The sequence below is a fragment of the Budorcas taxicolor genome, chromosome 19 (genome assembly GCF_023091745.1).
Source record: "Budorcas taxicolor isolate Tak-1 chromosome 19, Takin1.1, whole genome shotgun sequence".
NCBI classification, from domain to species: domain Eukaryota; kingdom Metazoa; phylum Chordata; class Mammalia; order Artiodactyla; family Bovidae; genus Budorcas; species Budorcas taxicolor.
Window position 1 is genome coordinate 53,304,457 of NC_068928.1, and position 23,995 is coordinate 53,328,451.

At 52.2% G+C, this 23,995-nt stretch overlaps 2 protein-coding genes across 2 annotated transcripts; both read right to left on the bottom strand.

Moving 5' to 3' along the window:
• Positions 1 to 1,309: 1,309 nt before the first annotated feature.
• TMEM235 (transmembrane protein 235) lies at positions 1,310 to 7,008 on the bottom strand. The gene is made up of 4 exons (XM_052658720.1): positions 6,831 to 7,008; positions 5,327 to 5,407; positions 4,517 to 4,654; positions 1,310 to 1,551 (listed from the first exon to the last, which is right to left on the bottom strand). The coding sequence occupies exons 1-4, from the start codon at positions 7,006 to 7,008 to the stop codon at positions 1,310 to 1,312; spliced, it is 639 nt and encodes a 212-aa protein (XP_052514680.1).
• Positions 7,009 to 14,151: 7,143 nt separating this feature from the next.
• BIRC5 (baculoviral IAP repeat containing 5) lies at positions 14,152 to 20,077 on the bottom strand. Its single transcript, XM_052658680.1, has 4 exons — positions 19,967 to 20,077; positions 19,579 to 19,688; positions 17,980 to 18,097; positions 14,152 to 14,241 (listed from the first exon to the last, which is right to left on the bottom strand). Exons 1-4 carry the CDS (start codon positions 20,075 to 20,077, stop codon positions 14,152 to 14,154), a joined length of 429 nt encoding a protein of 142 aa, XP_052514640.1.
• Positions 20,078 to 23,995: the final 3,918 nt, after the last annotated feature.

Sequence of the window (23,995 nt, forward strand, 5' to 3'; positions counted from 1 at the left end):
ACACATTGGCACAATGTTAAACGCTGAAACACAGGTGGGAAGGGAAGCCCGCATTTAACACCCCACTCCCCCCCACCCCGCCCCCGCTCTTTGTCCCTCAGCGGGACTCCCCAGATGGAACCAGCCCCTGATGGCCCCGAGCTTCCTGTAACCACCCCGCCTCCAGCCATAAAGGGAGACTGGGGAGGGGGAAAGACCAAGGTAAGAGAGGCTGCCATGGACCCCCGCACACGCCTCAGACTCAAGAGGGCCCTGAGCCTGAAACAAACGCTGAGTAGGTCTTCAGGTCCTGCTCAGAGTGGAAGGAGCCTCAGTCTTCACAGACCACGATGACACCCATGTGTCACAGGCAGGCCACCCACCTTCCTGTCTGTGTAGCCCTTAGAGGCACACTGGGTCTGGGTCTGCCTCCACTCAACAAGCCTGCGGCCAAAACTCCAGGCTCTGGCCTCTTCGGCCCCTCACTCTCCACCCTGGCATGGCTCCCCCACCCCACAGGACTTCCACACCTGCTTGCCCAGGGGCCCACATGGGATCACAGACATCCCTCTGGGAACTATAGAGGAGGGTGGGGTCCCGGAGCACCAGCCCCAGGACAAGGAAGAGACCTGAAAACAAGGCAGGCAGAGATATGCCCAACCCCCTCTGCCCCCCTGCACCTGGAAATCCAAGAGGCGCCCCCCGTCCTCAGTCTCCTCCCCACCAACAGCTGCCCTGGGGAGGGGTGGGGGGAGGACAGAACATGGCATGGAAGGCCTGGTGAGGGCTGGCCGAGTGTTTGACGGTATCTACTTCTCTTGAACTGCCCCCTCCGAGGACTGGGGCAGCTTTTCTGCCTGACGCAGGTCCCTAGGACTGGGGGCAGCTGTGGCCCACCAGGACGGGTGGGGAGGGGCGGGCACAGGCCATAGCCTCGAGAGGCAAGGGGACCCACTGACCAGCCAAGAGCCTGCAGCGCCCCGCCCCAACGACTACCACAGCCGTCCCTGGTCCCTTCGCTCCCACTTTCTGGGTCTCGCCTTTCTCACCTCTAAAAAGAGGCTAAACCAGTTAGTCCCTGAAGGCACAATGGGCAGGGGAGTTCCCCTGAACGTCAAGCAACAGGAGCCTGGATTCTCAGCTCTACCCCACCCCCCACCCCCGCCCCGCGCACCCTAGGGCCCGCTCCCAGCCAGGACTCCAGCCCGGCAGAACAGTCAGAACAGGGCTCCCAGCCTCCTTCCCACGGCCTTTCAGGCTTGGCCGCCCCAAACCCCAGGAGGTGCAAAGGGAAATGGAGCCCCTCTCCCCCCACCTGCCTGCCTGGGACTCAGATGACCACAGAGTGGGGGGCGCCCGGCTGCCCGCCCAGGCTGAGGGCTCGGGCCACTGCGAGCAGGAGGATGCCGCTGAGTGACTCCGCAGCGCAGGAGCCGCAGGCCAGGGCCAGGGACCAGCCGAAGCTGATGCGGACGTCCTGCACGTGCTGGGGGCCGTACTGGCGGGCCGTCTCTGCGAAGGCCAGCTGTGAGTAGCTGATGTAGGTGATGAGCCCCGCCAGGGTCAGGGCGCCTGGGGAGGGGGTGCAGAGTGACCACTCAATGCATCTGCCTGCCGAGGGCACATGCCCCACCGGGGACCCTGGCGCGGTGGTCCTGTAGACATGGCCTCTGCCCACTGGCCTTTGGTAGGATGGAGTTCCAATTCAGTCCTCAAACCTCAGGACCTCACCCTACAGAAACCCCTTGCAAACAGCACTACCTACGCCCCCAAAACCTACTCATATAGATGTCCCCAAATACACAGCCCCCTCCCATCGCCCCCGGAGTCACACACACACACACACACACACACAGAGCCAGTGGCCTCTACTGGCAGCCGGGAAGCACAGGCAGAGCTCTGGAGCTCTGGCCAGACATCCTGAGCCAGGCTCCTGGCCTGCTCCTCCGGGCCCCTTTTCCTCGCAGTCCTCCCCCCCACTTCACTGGTCCACAGCCTCCCCTCCTGACTGTTGCTCAGTGTCTCTCTTCCAGAGGCCCTGTCCCCTCCCCAGGTCTGAGTTCCAGGCCTTCCTACAGATCCCATGACCCCAGTCTGTCCCCAAAAGAGGACACCCTCCTCCCTCCAACCCTGCATCTCTGCAGGAAGAAAACTGGCTTTGCACCTAGAGCATGGTGACCCTGGAGGGTCAGGTGCAAGCAAAGAGCTGGGCGCCGGGACATTTGCCTGTCCACCCAGGTTCAGGGGGATCAGCCCAGAGAGCCACCCTCTGTCCCACTGCTGCAGGCTGATGTCAAGGCCTGCCTTGATGCCAGCTGCAGGGAATGTAGGTAGGGTCTTGGGACCCCCAAAGGCACTTCCTGGGTGCATGGTGCTCCCTCTGTACACTGCCCAGTTAAGGCCCGAGGCAGACCTTCGGGGCTGGGTCTGCATCTCACTGGGACCCAGAGAAGGGGCAGACCCTGGGCTCCCCACACTGCCTGCCTCTTACTCAGGTCCTCTGGGATTCCTCACTTGACCAAAGATGGGAAGGACGGACTGGCCTCCACCAGCCTAGGGCTGGGTGGAGCCACCACAGAAGTTATGGGTTTAATTTTGGGAAGCTGTGAAGCCGAATCAACTGCAGGGCTCTGGGACTGGGGTCAGTGCCCAGTTGGGGAGAGGGTGCTGAACACATCTCTCAGGCTTCTTCAGGGAACTCTGTGCAGCTGAGGCCCCAGAAACAGAGGTTCTGTCTTAGCCTACAGCAGTCAGAGCTCCCAGCCAAGTCCTCCTGTCCTACCCCCACCACCCCCACCAGCTGGGCTCGCCTCTTCAAGCTGCCAGCTACTTCCGTCCAGCCTGGCTCTGGGCAGAACCCACTGCTCTGCCAGAGTAAGCTCCCAAGCTGGACCCTGACCTGGAACACCTGACTCTTCCTAGGGACTGAGGTGCCCAGGTCTGCCTCCTGCCAGACCGCTTCTGAACCTCAGACCTCCTGAGATGACTCAGGCCTCTCCCCTGGCTGGCTCTGGAGCCTCAAGCCAGGTGATGGCCATGGAACTCATCGCCCCAGGCTCCATATGTCCCCAGGCCCCTAGCTCAGGGCCCAGCCGGTGGCGACCTAGAACCCTCCGTGTCCCTCCCCCTTCTGCAGTGACAATGGGGGGGATTGGGGTGATCTGGCCTCACGAAGGTCCCCTTGGTGTGACAGTCCTGACTCTGAGTCCCTAAAGCTGGGGCCCGGGCCCCACTGCAGCCCCCCGGGCAGGCTCCTGACAGTGAGGTCAGGGGATCTGCTTCAGCCAGGAGCCTGCCATGCAAGGAAAGCAGAGGTGTGGCCAGTCTGGCCTGGCGCAGGGGAGCAGACGGGGTGCTCCTGGAGCCCGGCCCACTGCTGGCCCTCCCTGGAGCAGGGGAGTGGCCCTGGCTGCCTCCAGGCTCTCCCGCCGCCCACTGGCCCGGTGCCTGGGGTCCAAGCGCAATGCCGAGGTTTCCTGTCATCGCCAGGTTACAATCCCACCCGATTACTCCTCTCAGTGGCTTCCCAAGGTCCTCTTAATTGGATTTTGGACACACACAGTCTCTGGGGTCAGGCTAGGGCTGATGTTTTGCTTCTTCCTGTTATTCTCTGAACCACACACCTAGGCGGCTCGGCCCCCTGGCAGCTGGCACCTACTCCCTCCTGAGCAAGCCCCCCAAAGGGCCCAGCAGCCCCTGGGGAGGAAGCAGGCCTGCCCAGGAGGGAGCCCCGGCCAGTGTGGTCTAGCCCTCCTGCCGCGGCCCTGGCAGGAGAGCCGGCCCAAGATGCCAGACTTGGCTCAGGCCTCGGCCCTGGATGGGAGGGGCCCCTGAGGACTGACCCGAGGCGCCTCCAGCCCACGGCCAATGGTGGCCAGCCTTGGGCAGCTGGGGACACCAGGTGGCTGGCTGGGACAGATGGCCCCGAAAGGCAGAGATGGGGATTCCAGGACCAGCTTCCTGCGGAGCCCGGAGCCCGGGGAATCCTCAGACATCTCAGCAGGAAGCTGTGACCCGAGGGCCTGCGTCTGTCGCTGCATCCCTGAGGGAGGGCTGGGCCCAGGGCCTGCGGGCTAGGCGACTGTCAGCGCACGCACTGTCACTAGCCAAAGTCTGGACCCGGCTCAGCTGGGGTCACTGCCAAGGAATCCCAGGCCCGGTGTCACCCTGTCTTAATGCTCAGCCCTGCCCATGTTGCCCCCTCCCCGGGATGGTCTTGGAAGAAAAGGGGAATGGACAGGGGCTGGTCCCACCCCCTTCATGCAGGTCCAGCAGGGCACGTCCTGGGCTCACCTCGGAGATCCTCGTGCCTCCTGCTCCTGGCAGCTCAGCTCGGGGCTCCTGACCCCCGTCCCTGGTTCTGGCCCCACAGTCAGCATCCCTGCCCCTCCAAAGGCCCTAGTGCCACCCAGGGCGCCTCACCTGCTACAGCTCAATCCCCAGGGTGGGCCTAGGCTCAGAGCAGCCAGGGGCTGGGGCAGTGAGACAGGCAGCACCCCACTCCCACCACCTGCAGCCCCACAGCCCCCGGACTCACCCCCCAGCAAGAAGTAGCAGGCAGTGAAGAGCAGCAGAGGGATGCTCTGGGCCAGGGAGCTGAGGAGGCCACAGATCCAGCCGCACACAATGAGGACGAGGCTCGCGGGCAGGACCACCAAGACGGCTCGGTGCAGCGCTGCCAGGAAAGGGGGCTCAGGGGACAGGCAGGGAACCAGACTGGGTCCCCAAGGGAGGTTCAGCAGAGCACTTCAGAGCCCTGTGTGTCTGGACGTCCTCCTTCGTAGCACGCATGGGACTGTTCTGGCCCTGGCCGGAGGAGGAGCTGGACCATCGGATTCCCTGTGATGTCTCCATGGTAACCACCCGACCCTCCCAGGGGCCGCCCCTGGTCCTGGCACAGGGGCAGCAGACACATGCCCCTCAGTTCACCAGGTGGGAGATGCCCACTGAGGAGACCCTTTTGGGAACATAAAAGAGAATTCAGAAGATGCACAGGGAGGGCGAGACAGGCTGGGGGTCCAGCATCCGTGGTTATAAGCTAAGAGCAGAGCCTGGGGGTCCAGCATCCGTGGTTATAAGCTAACAGCAGAGCCTGAGGGTCCAGCATCCGTGGTTATAAGCTAAGAGCAGAGCCTGGGGGTCCAGCATCTGTGGTTATAAGCTAATAGCAGAGCCTGGGCGGGCAGGGGGCTAAGGCCAGTCAGGAGAAGTCCTCAAGCAACTATGGAAATGTCCTCTGGGCAACACAGGGTCTAGCTGGAAGCAGCTCTGTGGGTCTAGGAGGAGGGATTCTGAGCCTTGCCTGGAGGTCAAGGAAGGAGGGCGTGACTCCCACCCTAGCACTCACAGATGAGGTGCTGCACCGAAGCAGAGGCGTCCAGGCTCTCACTGGAGAAGGGGTCGATCAGGGGGATGCAGCTGTTGTGCCCTAAAAAGTGGAAAGAACGCACAGCCTGGTGGGCTGTACATTGCTGGGTATACCCCACCCCCCGTGCTTCTCAGAGATGGGTGGGCTGCCAGCTCTCACCACTCTCCACTGGGCCAAGGGTCCTGTCAGTTTCTCCCCTGGAACTCAGAGTTGGGGCTCAAATGGGTTTGGAGGGCTCAAGACCTTTCATTTTGCTTATATGATGTGCAAATATCTACATGGAGGCCTGTTGAAAAATTTCAAACACGGCAGAGAGAATGCCCTCAGGCCCCCCCTTGGGCCTGCTCACCCGTGGAGGTCAGGCTATGCCTGCATGAGAAAGGGGCATGCAATATGGGCTCTCCGGCTCTCGCACACTAGGGCACACACACATGCACAAGCTGGGAACGCTTGGAGCCTTAGGCTGTCTGTGGGGCGGTTGAATCAACTATCCTTCCTCCCCGGTAGCTCTGAGGAAGGCTCTGTCTCTCTCTCTCTCTCTCTCACACACACACACACACACACACACACACACGTTTACACATGCTCCCACACATCCCTGCCACCCTGGGCATGTCCTGCACAAGGGAAGCCCCCAGGTTGGTCCCAGCTTGGTGAGGCCCCCAGGTGAGGAGCGTGTGGAAGCCCACCACCCCTCCCTAAATGGGACAGAGCCCTTGCCTCTCTGCTTTCAGGTCTGAAGCCACGTGGCTGAAGCCACATGGCGCTCCTGTTTTCTTCCCCGTGCCAGGCCGGGGAGTGTGGGGAACAGGGGCCCTGCGCCACAGCCCTGGTTGAGCCTGACAGGGAGCAGGGACCAGACCGAGCCCTGGACGGAAATGAAGAGACAACTCTGGGTCACTGGGATGAGCAACCCTGGTCTTGCCAGGGCCCCAGCTCTCCCCACCCGGGCCTCCCTCCGACACACCGGCTCCCACCTCAGCCCAGGGCCCCTGCAGATAAGTGACAAGCACAGCGCGGAGCGCCCCTGGGTGCCAGGCCTGCCCGTGCCTCCCCCGGCCCCATTCCTCCCACCCCGACTCCCGCATCTCCAGAGGCCTCATTTTCTCCCCATCTGACCAACGAGGCTGAGGGACAAGGTCCCAGGTCACCCCGCGATGTCCTGCCACCTGCCAAGTGACATGCCATCGCTTGGAACACAAGGCCGGCCCCCAAAAGGTGAGGCCGCGGGACTGCGGAAAAATGCTGTTCTGGAAAGTTCTTGGGGTCCTTATGGGGCCACCCTGGCCCCTCCTTTTCACTTCCCACCCTTGGACGGTGGAAGTTGAGCCCTCCTCCAGCCAGACTGTCAGGGAGAGAGTTGGGGGGAAAGGGTACGCAGACAGGCGGGGGAGGGGGTGTCTTCTCAGCGCTGCTCTGGGGGGGGGGGATTGCGGCCCCCTGAGTCTGAGGGAGGGGCGCGTGGGGGAGGGACAGCCGGTACCTTCGCAGATGCGCCAGAGCCCCGAGTGGGAGGAGAGCTGCCCGTGGCCGCTGCGGTTGCCGGCGTCCGCCACCTCCAGGAGGTACCAGTAGTCGCTCGCCACGGCGGCCGCCAGCAGCGCGAAGCTGAGCAGCGCGCCCAGGGCAGCGGCCAGGAGCAGCGCGCCCAGCCGCGCCATGCGGTCTGGGTACCAGGACCAGAGCCGAGCGGAGCCGGGTGTAGAAGAGCGGAGGGAGCCAGGAGGTGAGGGGCAGCGCAGGAAGCCGGGGCTTGGGGAGTGGAGGGGCCCGAGAGAGTCTCAAGAGAGGGGCTTCAGGGACCCTGACGGAGTAGGTCTACCGAAGCGGCACGGGGTGGGGTGGGGGTGGTTGGGGGTTTGGGAAGTCGGGCCGGGGAGGGGGCCCGGGAATGGGGAGCAGGAGCGGCAGGTGGGCTCTTCCGGGTGCGGTGCCCCTCGGGTGCACGAAGAACTCCCGCCTGTCTGTGATCGCCAAGCTACCTCCCAGGGGAAGGAGGAAGAAGCCGGGCCGGCGCAGCGCTGTGTTCAAATCCCAGCGTCCCTGGCTGTGGGTCCCTGGGCAAACGCCTTAATTTCTCTAAACCTCTGCTTCTTCAGCTCCCAAATAGCCAAGCTGAGGAGGGAGGGTGGGGCCAGAAAAGCCCGGGAGGAGACTCAGCAGGAAGCTTGAATGGTGGGAGGCAGCTCCCTCCACCAACCTCCACCCTCTGGTTGGCCCAGCGGTGTGGGTCTTAATCAGTCTCCAGGATCAACCACCAGAGGGTCCTGATAAAGCGGGTGGGCTTGTGAGGGGCTACAGAAGGGAGCCTGGCTTCCTATTAGTTCCAATTACTAGTGCCCTGTGAGGCAAGGCTAGCCTCTGCCTGTCCATCACTCACTCACAAACATTAGCAAAGCTTCTCTGGGGCCAGGGGCAGGTGCTGGTGGGGCAGGAGGCAGAGGAGCTACAAAGGGGCCCCCACTGGCAGCGGGAGGGCTGTCATGATGAGGCTGTTGGGAGTTCAGCTTTGGGCGATGGGAGGGCCTCCACTCCAGGTCCCTGGACTATCCGCTGCTGCCCCTTCCACCGATGCAGGGCAAAGATAGGGGTCAGAGACCTCACTGAGGGTGGTCCTTCTCAGACCACCAGCAGCTTCTCTACTTAGGGTCATCCCAGGGCTCTCATTTCCAAGTGTTTGTTTATTTTGGCCCCCTTTTCTCTAGGTTTGAGCAGTATCATCAGGAAGTAGAAGTAGTCTCAACAAAGTTGTTGAAATAATCCTTCAGGGGCCATTTAGACACACTGGCTAGAATTGTCTGGTATCCTGCCAGCCATGCATCTTTTTCACACCACACTCAAGACTGGGTTGGGGTACGTGGTGGGGATAGGGTGGGGTGATCCTGGCTGTGACAGTTTCTGTACCCTCTTACCTGACAGCCCTGCCCCCAGCCCCTGCCCTGGAAGCTGGGTGCCAGCCAGGGGCCCTCCTCTCTCAGGGGGCATCAGGCCTGGAGGGTGAAAGAATCCAGCAGGCAGACAGAGAACAGCAGGTGCTTGGGAGCAGCAGCAGTCTACAAAGTTGGGGATGGGGGAGGGACTGGGGGAGCAGGGGGGCGGCACGGAGCTGGGAAAGAAGGTAATGGCCCCAGTGTGACAAAGATGGACGCCGCTTCTGTGTGCTTAAGCTGCGATTGAGAGACGGTGTTTTGTTGTTGTTCTTCTGAACATTTATTTGGCTGCATCAGGCCTTAGCTGTGGCCCGTGGGATCCTCCTTATGTCACATGGACTCTCAGGCTCAGTCGTTGCTGTCCACTGGCTGCAGACCACACCGGCTTCAGTACTGCAGGCATAGTTGCTCTGCAGCATGTGGGATCTTATCAGGTCTCTGATCAGGGATCAAACCCACGTCCCCTGCATTGCAAGGATTCTTAACCACTGGACCACCAGACAAGTCCCGAGAGACAGTGTTTATTTTAGGGAGGACTAGAGGAACCCTGTGGCTGCACACTCCACACACTTCCTCCCAGTGCCCCTGCCTTTCCCCTGAGCTTGTTTGAAAAGGTCTCGTTTGCATCCCCTGTCAGGGCGTGTCGGGTGCTGTTTGAGGCCACTGTGCCCCCCAGAGCCCGCCTCTCCAGAGAGGAGCAGGCATGTATCCCACTCTGTTGCAGTGTAGATGGCCAGGTAAGCAGTCTGCACCCCATCACTTCAAAGCCCTGGTTCAGGGTTTCAACCCCAGATAAGCCCGTCAGAGTGACTGATTGGACTGTCTCCAGACAAAGGGTATCAGTCCTTGAGGGGCTACTCTGATGAATTCCACCAGTCTACTTCTCTTGAGATGGACTTAAATTATACCCTAGCCCAGTTCTGAAAAGGCGCCTCTTAAAATGATCCATCATTTTTCAGTATTCATCCTATCGTCAACTAGCAACCCCGGACTTGTGAGCACCAAGCCTGTCACCAGGCTGCTGAGGCCTCTTCAAAGCCAGCATCGACCACTTCCACTGAAATCAGGGGCAGATGAGAACTTTCATGGAAGAAATCCCCATTATGTGTGACAGGGCAACAGGGCTGCAGCCATGCCTCTTCTCTCTTTTTTTATTTGGCTGTGCCAGGTTTTAGTTGCCACACAAGGGATCTTCTATCGTCTTTGCAGCATGTGGGACTTTTTAGCTATAGCATGCAGGATCTGGTTGTCTGACCAGGGATCAAACCTGGGGTCCCTGTGCATGGGGAGCATGGAGTCTTAGCCACTGGACCACCAGGGACGTCCCCAGGCCTCTATAAACTTACACTGAACTGACTCACAGTGGCTGAAAGAACAGGATGCCTGAGACCAGGGATGAACTTCCTGCTCCAGGCTGATGGTGCCATAAATGGCCCCCAGCGATGGACTGGGAAGCAGCTGAAACCACTGTGCAATTACTCGGAGCAGCTCAGTATCAGCTACACTACAACTAATCTCCCTGCATTTGGCAAACATCCTCCAGCAGAAAATGAACCTCCCTAAATCGCCCTTCCCTACACGTCAGCTCCTTCACTCAGCATGCATCATGAAGTGAATTCATCCTGGGAGGCTCTCAAGACACCGTTCTAGTCAGTCAACCCTTCTAAAGGGCTCTCAAATGGCTGGGGTCACAGCAGGGAAGCGCTGACCTGCAGGTTGGCAGCCACATGACCGGCCGCTCTCGTCCCCCAGGACTCACAGGCCTAAGAAGGGCTTATCATGGTCGCCTTGGATGCACAAGCATCTGTCCAGTGAGTCCAGTGACTAAGAGGAAACGGGAGTAAGCCACCCCTCCCCCCATCACAGAATGTACTTGCTGTCCCCAGAATGGACACTCCCGTTCCTCCACAGGGCACATCTGTTCCTTCCTTATCCATCTGGCAGCCTCCTCCTCATTCCTGGACAAGCAGAATGCTCCAAGAGTTCCTTGTCATCTTCTTGCTGCTCCCTTGGATGCACTCATATGGATACTAGGTGGCCTGTGTCTTCCCACCAGAGAACAAGGAGCCTGTGAGTTCCCTGCAGACTTTAAGCCCTGGACACAGCGCCCGGCAAACTAAGTACTCACGCAAACGGATGCAAAAATGTCACTACCCTGAGCATCAAGTGGAAAGTCGCCACAGAAACCTAGGTCCCAGTTTGGTCCCAATCAGCTGAAAATTGACTGACATGCTGGAAGCTGAGCCAGTGCAGAGGAAACCTACAGCTCAGTTGACTGACTCGGCTTTAAGGCTAGACTCACGCAGGGGGAGACAGGAACTCCCCTGCAATGGAAAGCCTGGCTCAGAGCTTGCTAGGTTGCACCGCTCACCTCTCAGCTCAGACCCTAGGTGCTGGAAGCAAGTCCAGACATTTTACCAGTTACAACTGGGAAATCTAGGTGAAGAGGACACAGAACCTGTTTTAGCTTTACAACTTCCTCTGAACCTTAGTTCAAAATAACAAGCTAAAGTCTGGTACAGTGAGGATCAATGGAATGCTCGGGAGAAAGGTATCAGTTCATATATGTAGTGAGAACCTTTGCAACAAAGTTGTCTGAAAAAAGGAATGGGGATGGTTTACTGCACCGGCCCCCTGGGGCCAGGCTGTTGCCCATAGCCCCAGCCCCCAAGGCTGGACAGTGTCACTAGTGAGTGAGGGGCCAGCTCTGGGGTCAGACTGCCTGGATTCAAATCCCAACCTGAATGCTTTCTTACTTATATGATCTTGGACAAGCTATTTCATCTCTTTATGTCTCCACTTTTGCATCCAAAAAATGTAGTTAAGATCCCAATAGACTTTACTGGCAATTGTTGACTTTTTTCTAAGTGAGTACAACCTGCAAATGGTCCACATCCCAAAGGGGTGCCAACCTGCAGGTAATGGCTGGCTGGTGCTCCATCTTTCATAGCACTGAGGATGGAGGATCCCAATGCCCCAGGCTGTCCACTGGCTCTGATCTCACCATACCTGACAACTCTCACCACCAGTTACAACCCTTCCAGACTCCCACTGACTTGAAGTATCAGAAAGGCAGACACATATTTGAGAAAAGTTGAGGCTGTTGCCCTTAGTAAGGGCCTAAAGCTTCATTAATGGATGTCTGGTAAACTTTCCGGACATTGGCAGCCATTGAAGCCAGTGATATGTTTTTTTTTAGAATTCAAAAGTTTCTAGAAGAGGAAATCTGTAAGATGGTCTGAGGGGTCAGGGCCAGCTTAGCCTTGCTCCACAGCATAGCCTGACAACACAAAGAACTGCAGCATTACCCATCGTGCAAAAGAAAGAGAGCAAAAACATTTTCTCAGCTTCTATACAATGCCAGTTTGTAAGGATCAGTTATTATTCATTTACAGATTGGCACAAATATAGAAAATAAGCAGCTGAGATTAATATAAAGGCTGAAATGCCTTTTTTCCCCATAACAAAAACCACTGCAACATTCTCCATACTTGGAGGGGAAAATTCATTTTAGTGAGATATGGCAGAAAAGCATGTCTGAGGTGCGTTTTTCACAGCTGGTTTATACACGGAACGAGTCTGGATGACACAGATGGCTCTTGTCTCAAGCGGCTCTTGCAGAGGAGCCCAAGGCTGGCTCTCACTCTGCAAGGACTCATCCCTCCCCCGCAAGCACTGGGGTGGGGTCGAGCGATTGGCAAGCCAAGAAGGGACTGCCACGAAAAGCCAAAAGTATTAAAGAAACCCAGTAGGGTCTGCAGTGTTTGAAATGAAGCAGTTTTTATTCTTCAGCAATTACCCAGATGACCCCCAGAGGTTCCAATAGGACAGTAACAATCCACCCTGCAGCTTTACTTCATGAAGGATGGTGAAATAAAATCTATCATCTGAAGATCAGGCCTCAGCCCTGCGTGAGCCGGCCTCGGGGAGGAGAGGAGGGGACCGCTGCGGAGGCAATGCTGTGAACGTGGTGCAGATGTGGAGCAATGGAGACACAGCCAGTCAGGGCTGACAGATTGCCTGCACGGCACACCAAGTCTCCACAGCTCTGAGCCAAGTCGTTTAGAAGGGATTCAGGCCACTGCATTGTTCTCGCAGAGGAGCAGCCAGTGTGCACCCACCAGCTCATCAGGGCTGGCTAACCGTGCAGCAATCTCATGATAGTTTCTGCCAGATATTTCCTGCTATCTTACTTTGTCTCCAAATCCACCTAAAGTTCACACTGGTGTCCCCAGTGACTAAGAAAGGCTTTGTGCTCACTTTTAACTGTAGTTTATCCTGTTATGCAAAATAATAATTCAAACAAGATAAGAAAACAACACTACAGAATCTTAGGAGGGACTGAGGGCTTTGTCCCAATTCCTCTTTACATGAAAATCCTGTTGCCACACACACAAAAAGCCAGTTGAGGCTGCACAGCCTGTAGGATCCCCGCATCACTGGTGAGGAAACTGCAGCTCCAATTCAATAGGCACCAGGCCCAAGCCCAGAAGGCAAGCATCCCGTTAAAGGCCAGTTTGGGGCCGGAGTGGGTGTTCCACACGCTTTTTATTTTTTTACAACTGCTCCAACTCTTCGCTTAGTCTGTGCTGGGGCTGAAACGCATACATCATTGCATTTATGATCATGCAAGACTGAAAACAACATAAAAAAACATGCTTTTTTTTAAAAAAGTTTCCCCCAAAGAGGTTTTGCAATCTATTTTTTAAATTAATTTATTCCTTTAGGAAGATTCACATTGGAAAGACAGGAGAATTATCAGTTGCCTAATGCACATCATTAATGGAAAGTAGGTATTTGAAGAGTATTAATACTTAAGTCCATGAACTCCTTCCTCAGATTTTTCATCCTGCCCCTGTATGCCCCGTCCAATGGATGACAGCTGGTCCATAGCGGGACTCCCCAGGAAGAATCCACTCTGTGTGCTCTGCTATCCAGAAGCAGAGAGCCAGGCCTCTGAAACATTCCTTTTCCGCATAAAAGACCTCCCTGTCTATTGTAGAAAAATGTTGCAACCTTGCCAGGAGCCATGGCAGAAGTATCTTCAAGCTGACCACAAAGCATGAGGCCAGCTCTACTCTCAAGACATCAGTCCTTCTGCATCCCCCTCACCAAGTCACATATATTACAGTTACGGAAAGGGCTCTGACACAGATCAAGTCCAGAGGCAGAGCCTGGGGTCTAATCCCATGGCTACCCCTATGAAACTGAAAATCACAAGATGTGATGGCAAGGAACCCCTAACACACAGGGCATTTTCAGAGGCATGGCAGGGAGGGCCATACAGTCTGTCTGGGAGGAAGGGAGCTGCTGTGACACCACAGACCTGATGGGGTAAAAGAGATGATCACAGATCTGCAGACATCAGTGTGAGATAATATAGAACATCTGGAACATGATAAGTGCATACCATAAATGCAGAATATTATGCAAGTGGAACTTAAAATGGCATTCTTAATCCTGTTTGTCCAGTCATAACGGACCTATGATCACATTCACGCATCACATTTCAGCTGGACAGCCAGTCACCAGCTTCGTGAAGCCCAAACATGTTGCTGTAAAAGGGCTCTACCCACGTGAACAAATGTCTCCCCTCACCCTGCTAAGTCCACGAAGCAAAAAAACGAAAACTACCAAAGAGAAAATACAGGGTCAGTTATTGTACTTAGCTCTAGCTATATAACAGAAGAAGACCCTGGCATCAACTTCAAGAAAAAAAATAAAAAATACAGTTTAAATATTCTCATTTCAAAATGTTGATGTTCTGCTTTCCTAAGGCACAGTTAAGAGGCTCCAGAGCAAAACTGGTAACGCTGAGGGGTGTGCCCTGGAAACGACGTGTCTGTGTCGCTGTGCAGCAGTGACAGGGAGGTGTCACTCCAAGGCAGCCAGCTGCTCAATGGCACAGCGGACTTTCTTTGCAGTTTCTTCAAATTCTTTCTGCTTATTGTTGGTTTCCTTTGCCTGGAAATAAAGAATACACACGTGAAACTGAAGCTCTAGGCATGCTTGGATAGGGATGCCCAGCTATATGGGGTAAATATTCTCATTCACTTCAAAGGCCTCGCAACCAGGGATCTTGGTTCCCCAGCCAGGGATCAAACCCTGGCTCCCAGGCCTAACCATCAGACTGCCAGGGAATTTCCCTCAAATGCCTCTCATCTGAGTTGCCTCACAACAATTATAACAGAAGACACTGGTGGATGGCTTCGCTTGTGCCGTACCATTCTACCTGCCACACACGCTAGCTTACTCACCGCTCCGTGTCCCATGAGGTAGACACCACCTTTATCTCCATTATACAGAAGAGGAGGCTGAAGTCCAGAGTACCATTCAGCTCAGGGTTACCCGTTAGTCTGTGGCAGAGCCCTGCTCTTCCCCACTAACCTACATTGCTTCTGAAGCTTCCACAGAAAAGTCCACAGCCCTCCTCTCCTCCCTGTCAAGCATCAGCTTTCTCCTAAAACAGAAAACCTGCCACCTGCAGTTGCTCTTTGAATCTGGCTTCCAATCTTTCATTATGCCAAGTGCTCTCTCCAGGGAGACAAATGACAACCACGTCAGCAAATCCAGAAAGCTCTTTCCCAAAGTCATTCTACTTGATTTCTCTGCCATATTAAAAAACAAACAATAGGTTTTTATTGGGTTAAATAAGAAAAACAATAGAGGTAACTTTTTTCGAAAGAGGGTGGGGGTGCAGCAGCAGGAGCACAGAGCACACAGTGTGCTACCGGGTCAGACCCCGAGCCCCAGGTCTTCCTTGGCCGCACGCCAGCCAGCACCCACGTGGCTGCCTGACCAGTCAGTGGTCCTTTGAACTGACCAGCAGCATCTCAGGTAAACATGGGGCCTCATCAATGCAGAGCATCACGACAGACAGCACTCGTTCCTTGTTCCCAGTGTTTGTAAACTGCAACATGTAATGATCTCACCTGGATAAATGTCTGTCTTAAAACTGTACTGCAATCCCATTGCTAATTAAATAAATGGTTTAAAAGATCAGCTGCCAACCTTGTTTCCTATCAGAGAACAGACAAGGTCTGCATGCCAGCCCACCTCCAGGAGCAATGTACTCTAGATGGTTCATCCTGGAGCTCTAGCAGGAAGCAGATGGGCCTCTGGTTACACCCATTCCCTGCACTTGGCTCTGACCCCAAATCTTACTGTCTGCATCCACTCACAAGCATATGCCCATAAGGAAACAAGAGGGCCTGAAGTTTTGTATCAGGGATATATTATTTGCAACAAACCTCACAACTGGGTGTCACTTTAGAGCAGCCCTATCCAACAGAATCTTTTGCAATGATGAAAATGTTCAATTGTCTGCACAGTTCAGTAAAGTAATCACTGGCCACATGTAGCTACTGAGCAGATAAAATGCCACTAGTGAAACTGAATTTTATTTGATTTTCTTTTTATTGGCTGCACCACAAGACTAGTGGGACCTTAGTTCCCTGACCAGGGATCAAATCTGTGCCCTCTGTAATAGTGCAGAGTCCTAACCACTGGACCAATAGGGAATTTCCCCAAATAGATACATTTAAAAATGATCTGGAAGGAAATATACCAGTTAATGGTGGTTACCACCGGCATAGGGGTGAAGCTTTTGGTTCTTCCTTACAAAAGCTTTATATTTTATACTGATAGTTTATTTTATAATTAAACAAGATAATAAAAACAAATGCATAGATTTTAAAGTATTTTGACTTGAGGAGAACGAAAAAGCAGTTGCAAACTAGAAGCAAACCGTTTTCTTCCAATCTCCCCACTTTTCTCCTGGTGTTCACACCTGGTTCTGCCCCACTGCTGACACCCAGGTAACAGAGGCCCAGCATCTCCTGGGTCTCCTCCTCCAGTCCTCCTAAGTCACCCTCCTCAACAGGTTAGCCACCTTCTTCTATCAGATCACAGGATCACAAGCACTCAATTTTCTAGGACTGGACTGTGACAACTATAGTGTGTCTTCCGATTTGTTTCAACTACCAAAACATCTTTGTCCTTCTCAGAGCTCCACAATCTGGCTGCAGTCTCACTGTACTGCCCTTAACATTCCTCCCATTCGCAGACATAGCTTTCCTACAACTGTTCCCGAAGTACACAGGCTGGTCTTTCACTTTGAACAGGGCTGGCAAAATACGCCCTGTGGGACACATCCAATCAGCCCATGGCCTGTTCTTAACCCAGTGCTAAGAATGCTTTATGATTTTAAATATTTGTGGGAAAAAAACAAAGAATAATTTCTATGGCTTCCCTGGCGGTCTAGTGGTTAAGAATCCACCCTGCAAGGGACACCAGTTCGCTTCCTGGTCCGGGAAAACCCCACATGCTGAGGAGTAACTAAGCCCATGGGCCACAACGACTGCACCTAGAGCCTGCACTCCACAACAAGCCCCCGCAACGAGAGGCCCATGCACCAAACTAGAGAGTAGCCTTCACTTGTTGCAGCTAGGAAAAGCCCGAGTGCAGCAGTAAGACTCAGCAAAAAATAAAATGAAGAAGTACATTTTTTTTAAAAAGGAAAATCTTAACAGAAATTCTGTGGCCCATGATGGCTAAACACTTACCATCTGTGGTACTTCACAGAAAATGAACTGACCCCTAACTTCAAAGGGCTTTTCTAGCCCTCTTCCTAACTGCAACACAGCAGTTCCCAAAGACTCCGTTGAATACATAGCTTTATTGACCACTGACTTCTCGCTTCTCGAAAAACTTTTCGATTTTGTCCTTAGCATTTGAAAAGTACCATATTAGACAGAATTATGTATATTGATCTCTAAAAAAGAACATGATTTTCAAGTTGAAAAGGATATCAGAAACCATGGGGGTCTATCCTCCATTTTATAGGCAGGAAACTATGATCAAGACTGGTCTAAATTCACAAAGTCTGTGAGTGGCAGAGACAAGTGTCATGTCTGGACTCCCTGCCCAGGGCTTTGCTAAAAAGAAATTAAATACCTGAATATTTATTCTTTGTAAAGCTACTGGATTTAGCACATCAAGAGAGGATGCTCAGTTAAATGTGAACATCTTATAAACAAGTAATTTTTTAGTGAACACCCACATAAAATGTGAGATATATTAAAAAATTATTCCTTGTGTACCTGAAATTCAGACTTAACCGGGAGTCCTGGTTTTCTCTGGCAACCTTACTTCTCTACAGCCCAGGCTGTTTAGGAGCTGCTTCTTTACGGACTCATGGTTTCACTCTCCCAATAACCTAGTTTACCTGTGCAAGAGTCAAAGTATGCCTGCGAAGACCCCTTCCAGGTCCAGCAGGACTGGCACTATTTTCTCCCAACACACGTAATGCCCCTTCCTGACACACTCTTCTACTCTGTGTCTCCAAACCCTCTGTTCCCAGCTCTGCTAACACATGAACACACTCCGTATAAAGGAGTTACCATCTCAGCTGTCCCTGAAGGCAGGAATGCCAGCCTAGCCCTCACACGTCCCACCACCAGGGGTAACCACACACTGAGGGCACCTCTACTCAGGGCATGCATTTTTTTTCTGATTGCACAACCCCAAGGTGACAGTCTAGGTCATATGCTTTCTGTCCTTTTGTATCTTCACACACATATCTGAGGGGTTTAGAAAGTGCTGAGGAAAAGCGTCTATGCAGTGTTTGTGAGGGAGTAGGAGTTTAGTACTAAAGATGCTGAACAGGATTTGCTCTTGGTTCTTATTTCCAGTGATACATACGATTTTGTTCTTGGTTCTTTCTTTATCCAGTTTCAAAAATTCACTGAGGGTTAATTCTTCAAACTGCTTCTTGACAGAAAGGAAAGCACAACCAGATGAATGCTTTTTATGCTCTTCTCTAGAAAAAACAATACATGAGCATGTCAACAGAGACAGTGAAGTAACGGGAGAAGAGTTCGTTACCACCAGTCTCCCTCCCCGCCTCAGAGACACACGCTGCTGTGCGTCAGGAGCAGAGTGTGAATTCTGAAGTGGATGGAGCCAGTGCCCAGACCCACATTCCCACATACCTCATCTCAGCATCTTCTTGGTCTGTGGACACCCCCCATCCCCCTCCTATGGCTGTTACATTCTATCTGGAGTCCCTTAGCAAGCAGTAGGACAAGTGTTACAGAGTGTAAATCTAAAGGTACCACATGTCAAAGCCCTTAAAAATCAGGAATCGTTTGCAGTTATCTCATTTTACCGGACGTATTACATAATCTGTTGGTTCAGAGAAGGGGCACTACTGGCCTGGTTTCTCCAGTGAATTCCTGTGCCTGTACTGTCATTGTCTCCAGCGGGAATAATCCCTGCACGGCAGACTGCACTAGGACCAGAACAGTCTGGGGACTTCCTGGTGGTCCAGTGGTTAGGACTCTGCACTTTCATTGCTGAGGCCCAGGTTCAATTCCTCCTTAGGGAACTTAAGACCCCACAAGCTACTTGATGCGGCCAAAAAGAACAAACAAAAAACCACCACAACAACCCAGAACAATCTGGAAGAAACACACAGCCACACAAATCCCAAGAAGACAGCCAATAGCAGCTATAATCCGAAGACATCACAGCACTTGGAAATTCACTCCCGAGAAAACAACCAGCATTTCTCCACTGATCCCTGGTATGGTCACCATGCCGTCCCAGTCAATACCGGGTCACAAGAGCAAACATGTTACGGAAACACAGTGATACTCTTCCTGCCAAGAAGACAAACAACTCCAGAGATTCTCTAGGACAAAAAAAAATTACGTTCTGGAAGCTACTGGTTCTGACAGGGAAAAAAAATGGGAGGGGAAAAATGGGGTATTACATTACAGGAAGACAGCTGCTGTCTGTATGAATATATGCACACATGCAGGCACACACACACACGCAAACTAGACACGAAGAACAAAATCCAAAACAACAGGAGCGTACTACTTCAAGGTGTGGTTTTTCTGCTGTATGAATGATAGTCCAGATAATAAAGCTTCAGGTTTAAAAACTCTAAAACAGGAAAGGCACTTGGACAGCTCTAGGTCACAGCAGGATCTGCTCCAGCATTCTAACTTAAAAGGTATCAAGAACCCACAGGAAAATGCCTTTCTTTAACATCCATCCAAAAGGATATTCCCCAAATCGGGTTGGATTAGGTTGAAAGCATCACCAAGGTGCCAGCAGCAGACTCATCCATTACAATAGCTGTTTAGGACACAAAGGAGGTTGGAAAGCTGAAGCTCTTTCACTAATCCTTCAAAATTCAGGTGTTTTTTTTTGGAGGAGCACAACACAAAACAAAAGGTCCCGATGGAACTGGGGCACCCAGGAAGCCCAGTGAGGCCGGCCTGCGGGACTTACATAGGGTCGTCATCTGGTTCCCAGCCTTCCAACTCCTTGAAGCAGAAGAAACACTGAGCCAAGTCGGGCTCGTTCTCAGTGGGACAGTGGATGAAGCCTGCCGCGGCCATCTGCAAGGGAGAGCTCAGCTCAGGCCCCAGCGCGGAGGAGGGAGCCCACAGAGGGGCCGGAGCCCGCGGGAGAGGTTGTCCCGGGCCTGGAAGCCCACAGTAGGGTTGGGGCCCGAGGGAGAGGTCGCCCCGGGCCTGGAAGTCCACAGAAAGGCCGGAGCCCGAGGGAGAGGTCACTCAGAGCCTACGGAAGGGTTGGAGTCCGCGGAACCGGTCGCCTCAGGACGGGGGCGGGACTCTTGGGGCGGGGAGGACCTGGGGACTCCGAGAGGTCTTACCCGCTCCGGGGTGCAGGCGCAGCCCTCTAAGAAGGGCCAGTTCTTAAACGTGGAGACGCGGTGGTCCTTGAGGTAGAGCTGCCAGGCCGGGGGTAACGACTGGGCACCCATCCCGCCGCCGCCGAGCGGTGCCGCGATTCAAATCCGGCGGTTGACGGCCTCCGCGAGGCATGTCGGGAACGCGCCTCCCGCTGCCTTCTGGGAAGTGGGAAGCTGAGTGGCGCGGGGCATGCTGGGAGTCGTAGTCCTCTCGCCGCGTGCCTCTGCAGCTGCTCAGCCGCCACCGAGCGAACCCCGCCCCGCGCTTACTTACATCCCAACTACTTGCTAAGAGTGGTGGGAAGAGAAGCTGGGGATGTGCTGAAGCCTCCGTGATAGTTTCAAGGAGTGGCCCCTGCGAGCACGAATGGATTAAGCTCTTTCAGCCTGCAAACTCTATTGCTTTTGTGGGTGTCCCATTCCTGAAACCATTAGTACGAGCTTCCCCAGGCGTTGTACTGGCCAGGTCGGAATATGTGCTGAGGCCCGTCCATCTAGAAGGCATGCATCCTCCGGGGAAAGGTGTCGCATAGATGAAGTCTACAGCTTAACCTCCACCCTTGCTGGAGGGAGCTGTTCACTCGTTTATCAAGTCTTTTATCGAATCTTTTCACTGAAGCTTCTTGGAGATCCAGAAACTGATCCTTGTCACTTTGTTCTTCCCTTTCCACCAGAATTCCTCAGGAGTTAGATATCTGTTCTAAGTCCCTGCTCGAGAGATCCAGGTAGGGGTAAACAGAGGTGGAGGTGAAGGTGAAGTCGCTCAGTCGTGTCCGACTCTTTGCGACCCCGTGGACGGTAACCTACTAGGCTTCTCCGTCCATGGGATTCTCCAGGCAAGAATACTGGAGTGGATTGCCGTTTCCTTCTCCAGGGGATCTTCCCAACCCAGGGATCGAACCCAGGTCTCCTGCATTGGAGGCAGACGCTTTAACCTCTGAGCCATGTGTTAAAGTAAATAATGCCCACTGCCCTCCCTCCCGGAGACCTGGGTGTCCTCTCAGAGAGGTGGGAGGGGATAGGAATGTGATTCAAGTGAGTGAACAGCCCAGGACAGTATGCCTGCATAATAGAAATGATTGCCTAGGGAGCAGGCGGCTTAACCAGATTGGGTTCAGGGAAGGCCTGTGTAGCTGGTACCCAGCCTCAGGCAGAGGCCCCAGCCTTCCAACTCTCTGAACATCCTCTTTTGAGAGGTTTTTATGGAGGTTTCAGAAGCTTGGTTGATTGAGTCATTTGCCTTTGGTGATTAACTGAGTCACCAGCTCTCCACTTCCCGAAGATTTGGAAGGTGGGGCTGAAACATCTAGGGGCCTGCCAAGAACTGCTCATTACAAGAGACTCTCCTATTTCTTGGGAGATTCCAAAGGTTTTTTTTTCGGAGCTGTGTGCCAAGAATCAGGCACAAAGACCAAACATTTATGTATCACAGAGGCAAATTTTCTATGTAAACTCTCTGGATTTTCAAATAGTTGGCAACAAATCCTGGTGGACACTGTGATGATACAACAAAACGGTTTTGAGATCATAAATAATCAATGCTAGATATTACCTTATGGCCATCTAGTCTCACCAAACCTTTTGTGAACATGTTTTCCCTCTGTTGTAAGAGTGACGCATCAATGCTGTAAAAGCAAAAACCATGCAATTGTTGTAGCCACGTGTTCCGGGAAAGAAACTCACTCAGAAGGACAATGCAGATAGTGGAGTGCAGGTTATTACACCAGGGGGCCCAAGGCAGAGTCTCCTCTTAGCCAAGGACCCTGACCAGTTTTTGTGAAAACCTTATACACCCTAAGTGTACTTGCTCAAACCCACCTCCCCAAATTCCTTGAAACTAGTCTGGACAAGGTAAAAGAGAGATACGATCAAAGTTAACCCATGATTCATGTGTCACGAGACTAGATAAACAGTGGATATTTATCAATAGGCCTGTGATCATATCCCGATGAACATAACGGGATTTACCACTCTGTTCTGTTACAAAGATAATTAGCATATTCTTTTAGGCAACAGAGAGTCCAAGTCCAAGTCCTGAGGCTCTTTTACTGGGGGGTCTGGTTTCCCATTGGTCTGCCGCTTCTATAGACACTGGGCACAAAGTTCAGAGTCCACTGGGAGGGTGACCATGCATGTAGCCTAATGTTCGCAGCCTGGCCTGAGACGGAGTCCAGCTCTGTTTCCTCCTTCACAATAGGAAGGAAGTCTTCCTTTCCCCCAAGACCTCTAGCAGAAGAGAACTTTTCAGCAGTTTCTATATGTACTTCTAGGGGTGGTGTGTGTATGTATCTATCAGTCGGTGTCCTGTCTTTTCTGGTAACAGCACATCTCAGCTTTATCAGCACCCAGATTGCAACTATCTAACGTTTTGTAAAATCTGCCTGGTGTATATTAGATGGTCTACTGATCTACTCTAATTCCAATCAACCAGTTTCCAATTGGGTAGCTCCAATTTTTTGTTGTTGCTATTATGAATTGTATTGATACTACAGCCAACAGACACACACACATCCAACTATGCCTGGAGCATAAACATTAGCAAGCAAGATTTCTGGCAGGGTGTATGTGCCTTCAGCATTTTTGATTACAGCCAACTTGCCCTCTCAATCATCAGAGTGGGACACGGTTTGCTTTGCAATCTTGTCTGCCTTTTTCATCCTGCCTATTTTAATCAGAGTTCTACCAATATTGATGGCATCTGTTTAAAAATATGTATCTTACAGAGAATTCCCTGGCAGTTCAGTGGTTAAGACTTGGCACTTTCACTGTCAAGAACACAGGTTTAGTCCGTTTGAGAAACTAAAATCCCATAAACTGCATGGTGCAGCCAAAAAATATATACAATTTTAAAAATAAATAAAAATATACATCTTTTGGACAAACACCATCAAGTCAATGTATTTCTGTGATTCATTTTCTATTTAGCACCAACATGTTCCAACTTATTTTCCATTTAAAATTTTATTTTACTGAAAACTTCAGCTGCTTAGTCTTTTCTACAAGGTTTTTTTCTTTTTTTTTACTTTATTTTGCTTTACAATACTGTATTGGTTTTGCCATACACTGACATGAATCCACCACAGGTGTACATGAGTTCCCAATCCTGAACCCCCCTCCCACCTCCCACCCCTCTATAAGGTTTTTTTTAAAATTATTACTTGTATTTTTATCACAATAAGAGTAACATATATAACATGAATAAGATGTAAATAGCAAAGTTGCTATATGTGATAACATTGCATATACAGAGAAATCTCAGCATTTTCGGTTTTGGTTACTTTTCATTTCTATGCCAACTGAAAGACGTATAATTAAGTGGAAGAATTTAGAATATCTGTATTTTTTCCCTCTATCATTCTATTATGTATATATATACACACACAATTATATATGGTAAAATATACATAATATAAAATTTAGTTTTAGCCATTTTTTAAAATTGAAGTATAACTGACCTACAACTGTCCGTGTTCCAGCTGCACAACATATTGATTTAATGTTCTAACTCATTACAAAGCAATCGCCACCATTTCAACCATTTTTAAGTGTGCAGCTCAGGGGCATTAAGTACGTTCACTTTGCTATGCAACCATCACCACCATCCATCTCCAGAACATTTTCTTTCATCTTCTCCAACTGAAACTTTATCTATTAACAATTTCTGTAGGATTTTGTAACAAAAGTTTAAATGCATGGATTAGCTTTGGGCTGTATCAAATTTTATCAAAACCAGCTTCTACCATTTTGAACCTTTGACCTCCTATGTCTGGGATCCATTTTTTAACATCTAAATTTTTAAATATTTATTTTACTTATGTATTTTGTTGCGCCAGGTCTTAGCTGTGGCATGTAGGATCTTTCAGTTGTGTCTTTAGGATCTAGTTCCCTGACCAAGGATCGAACCTGGGCCCCCTGTACTGGGAGTGTGGAGTCTGAGCCACTGGACCATCAGGGAAATTCCACTTTTTGGTGAAGCCCTGGGATGTTATC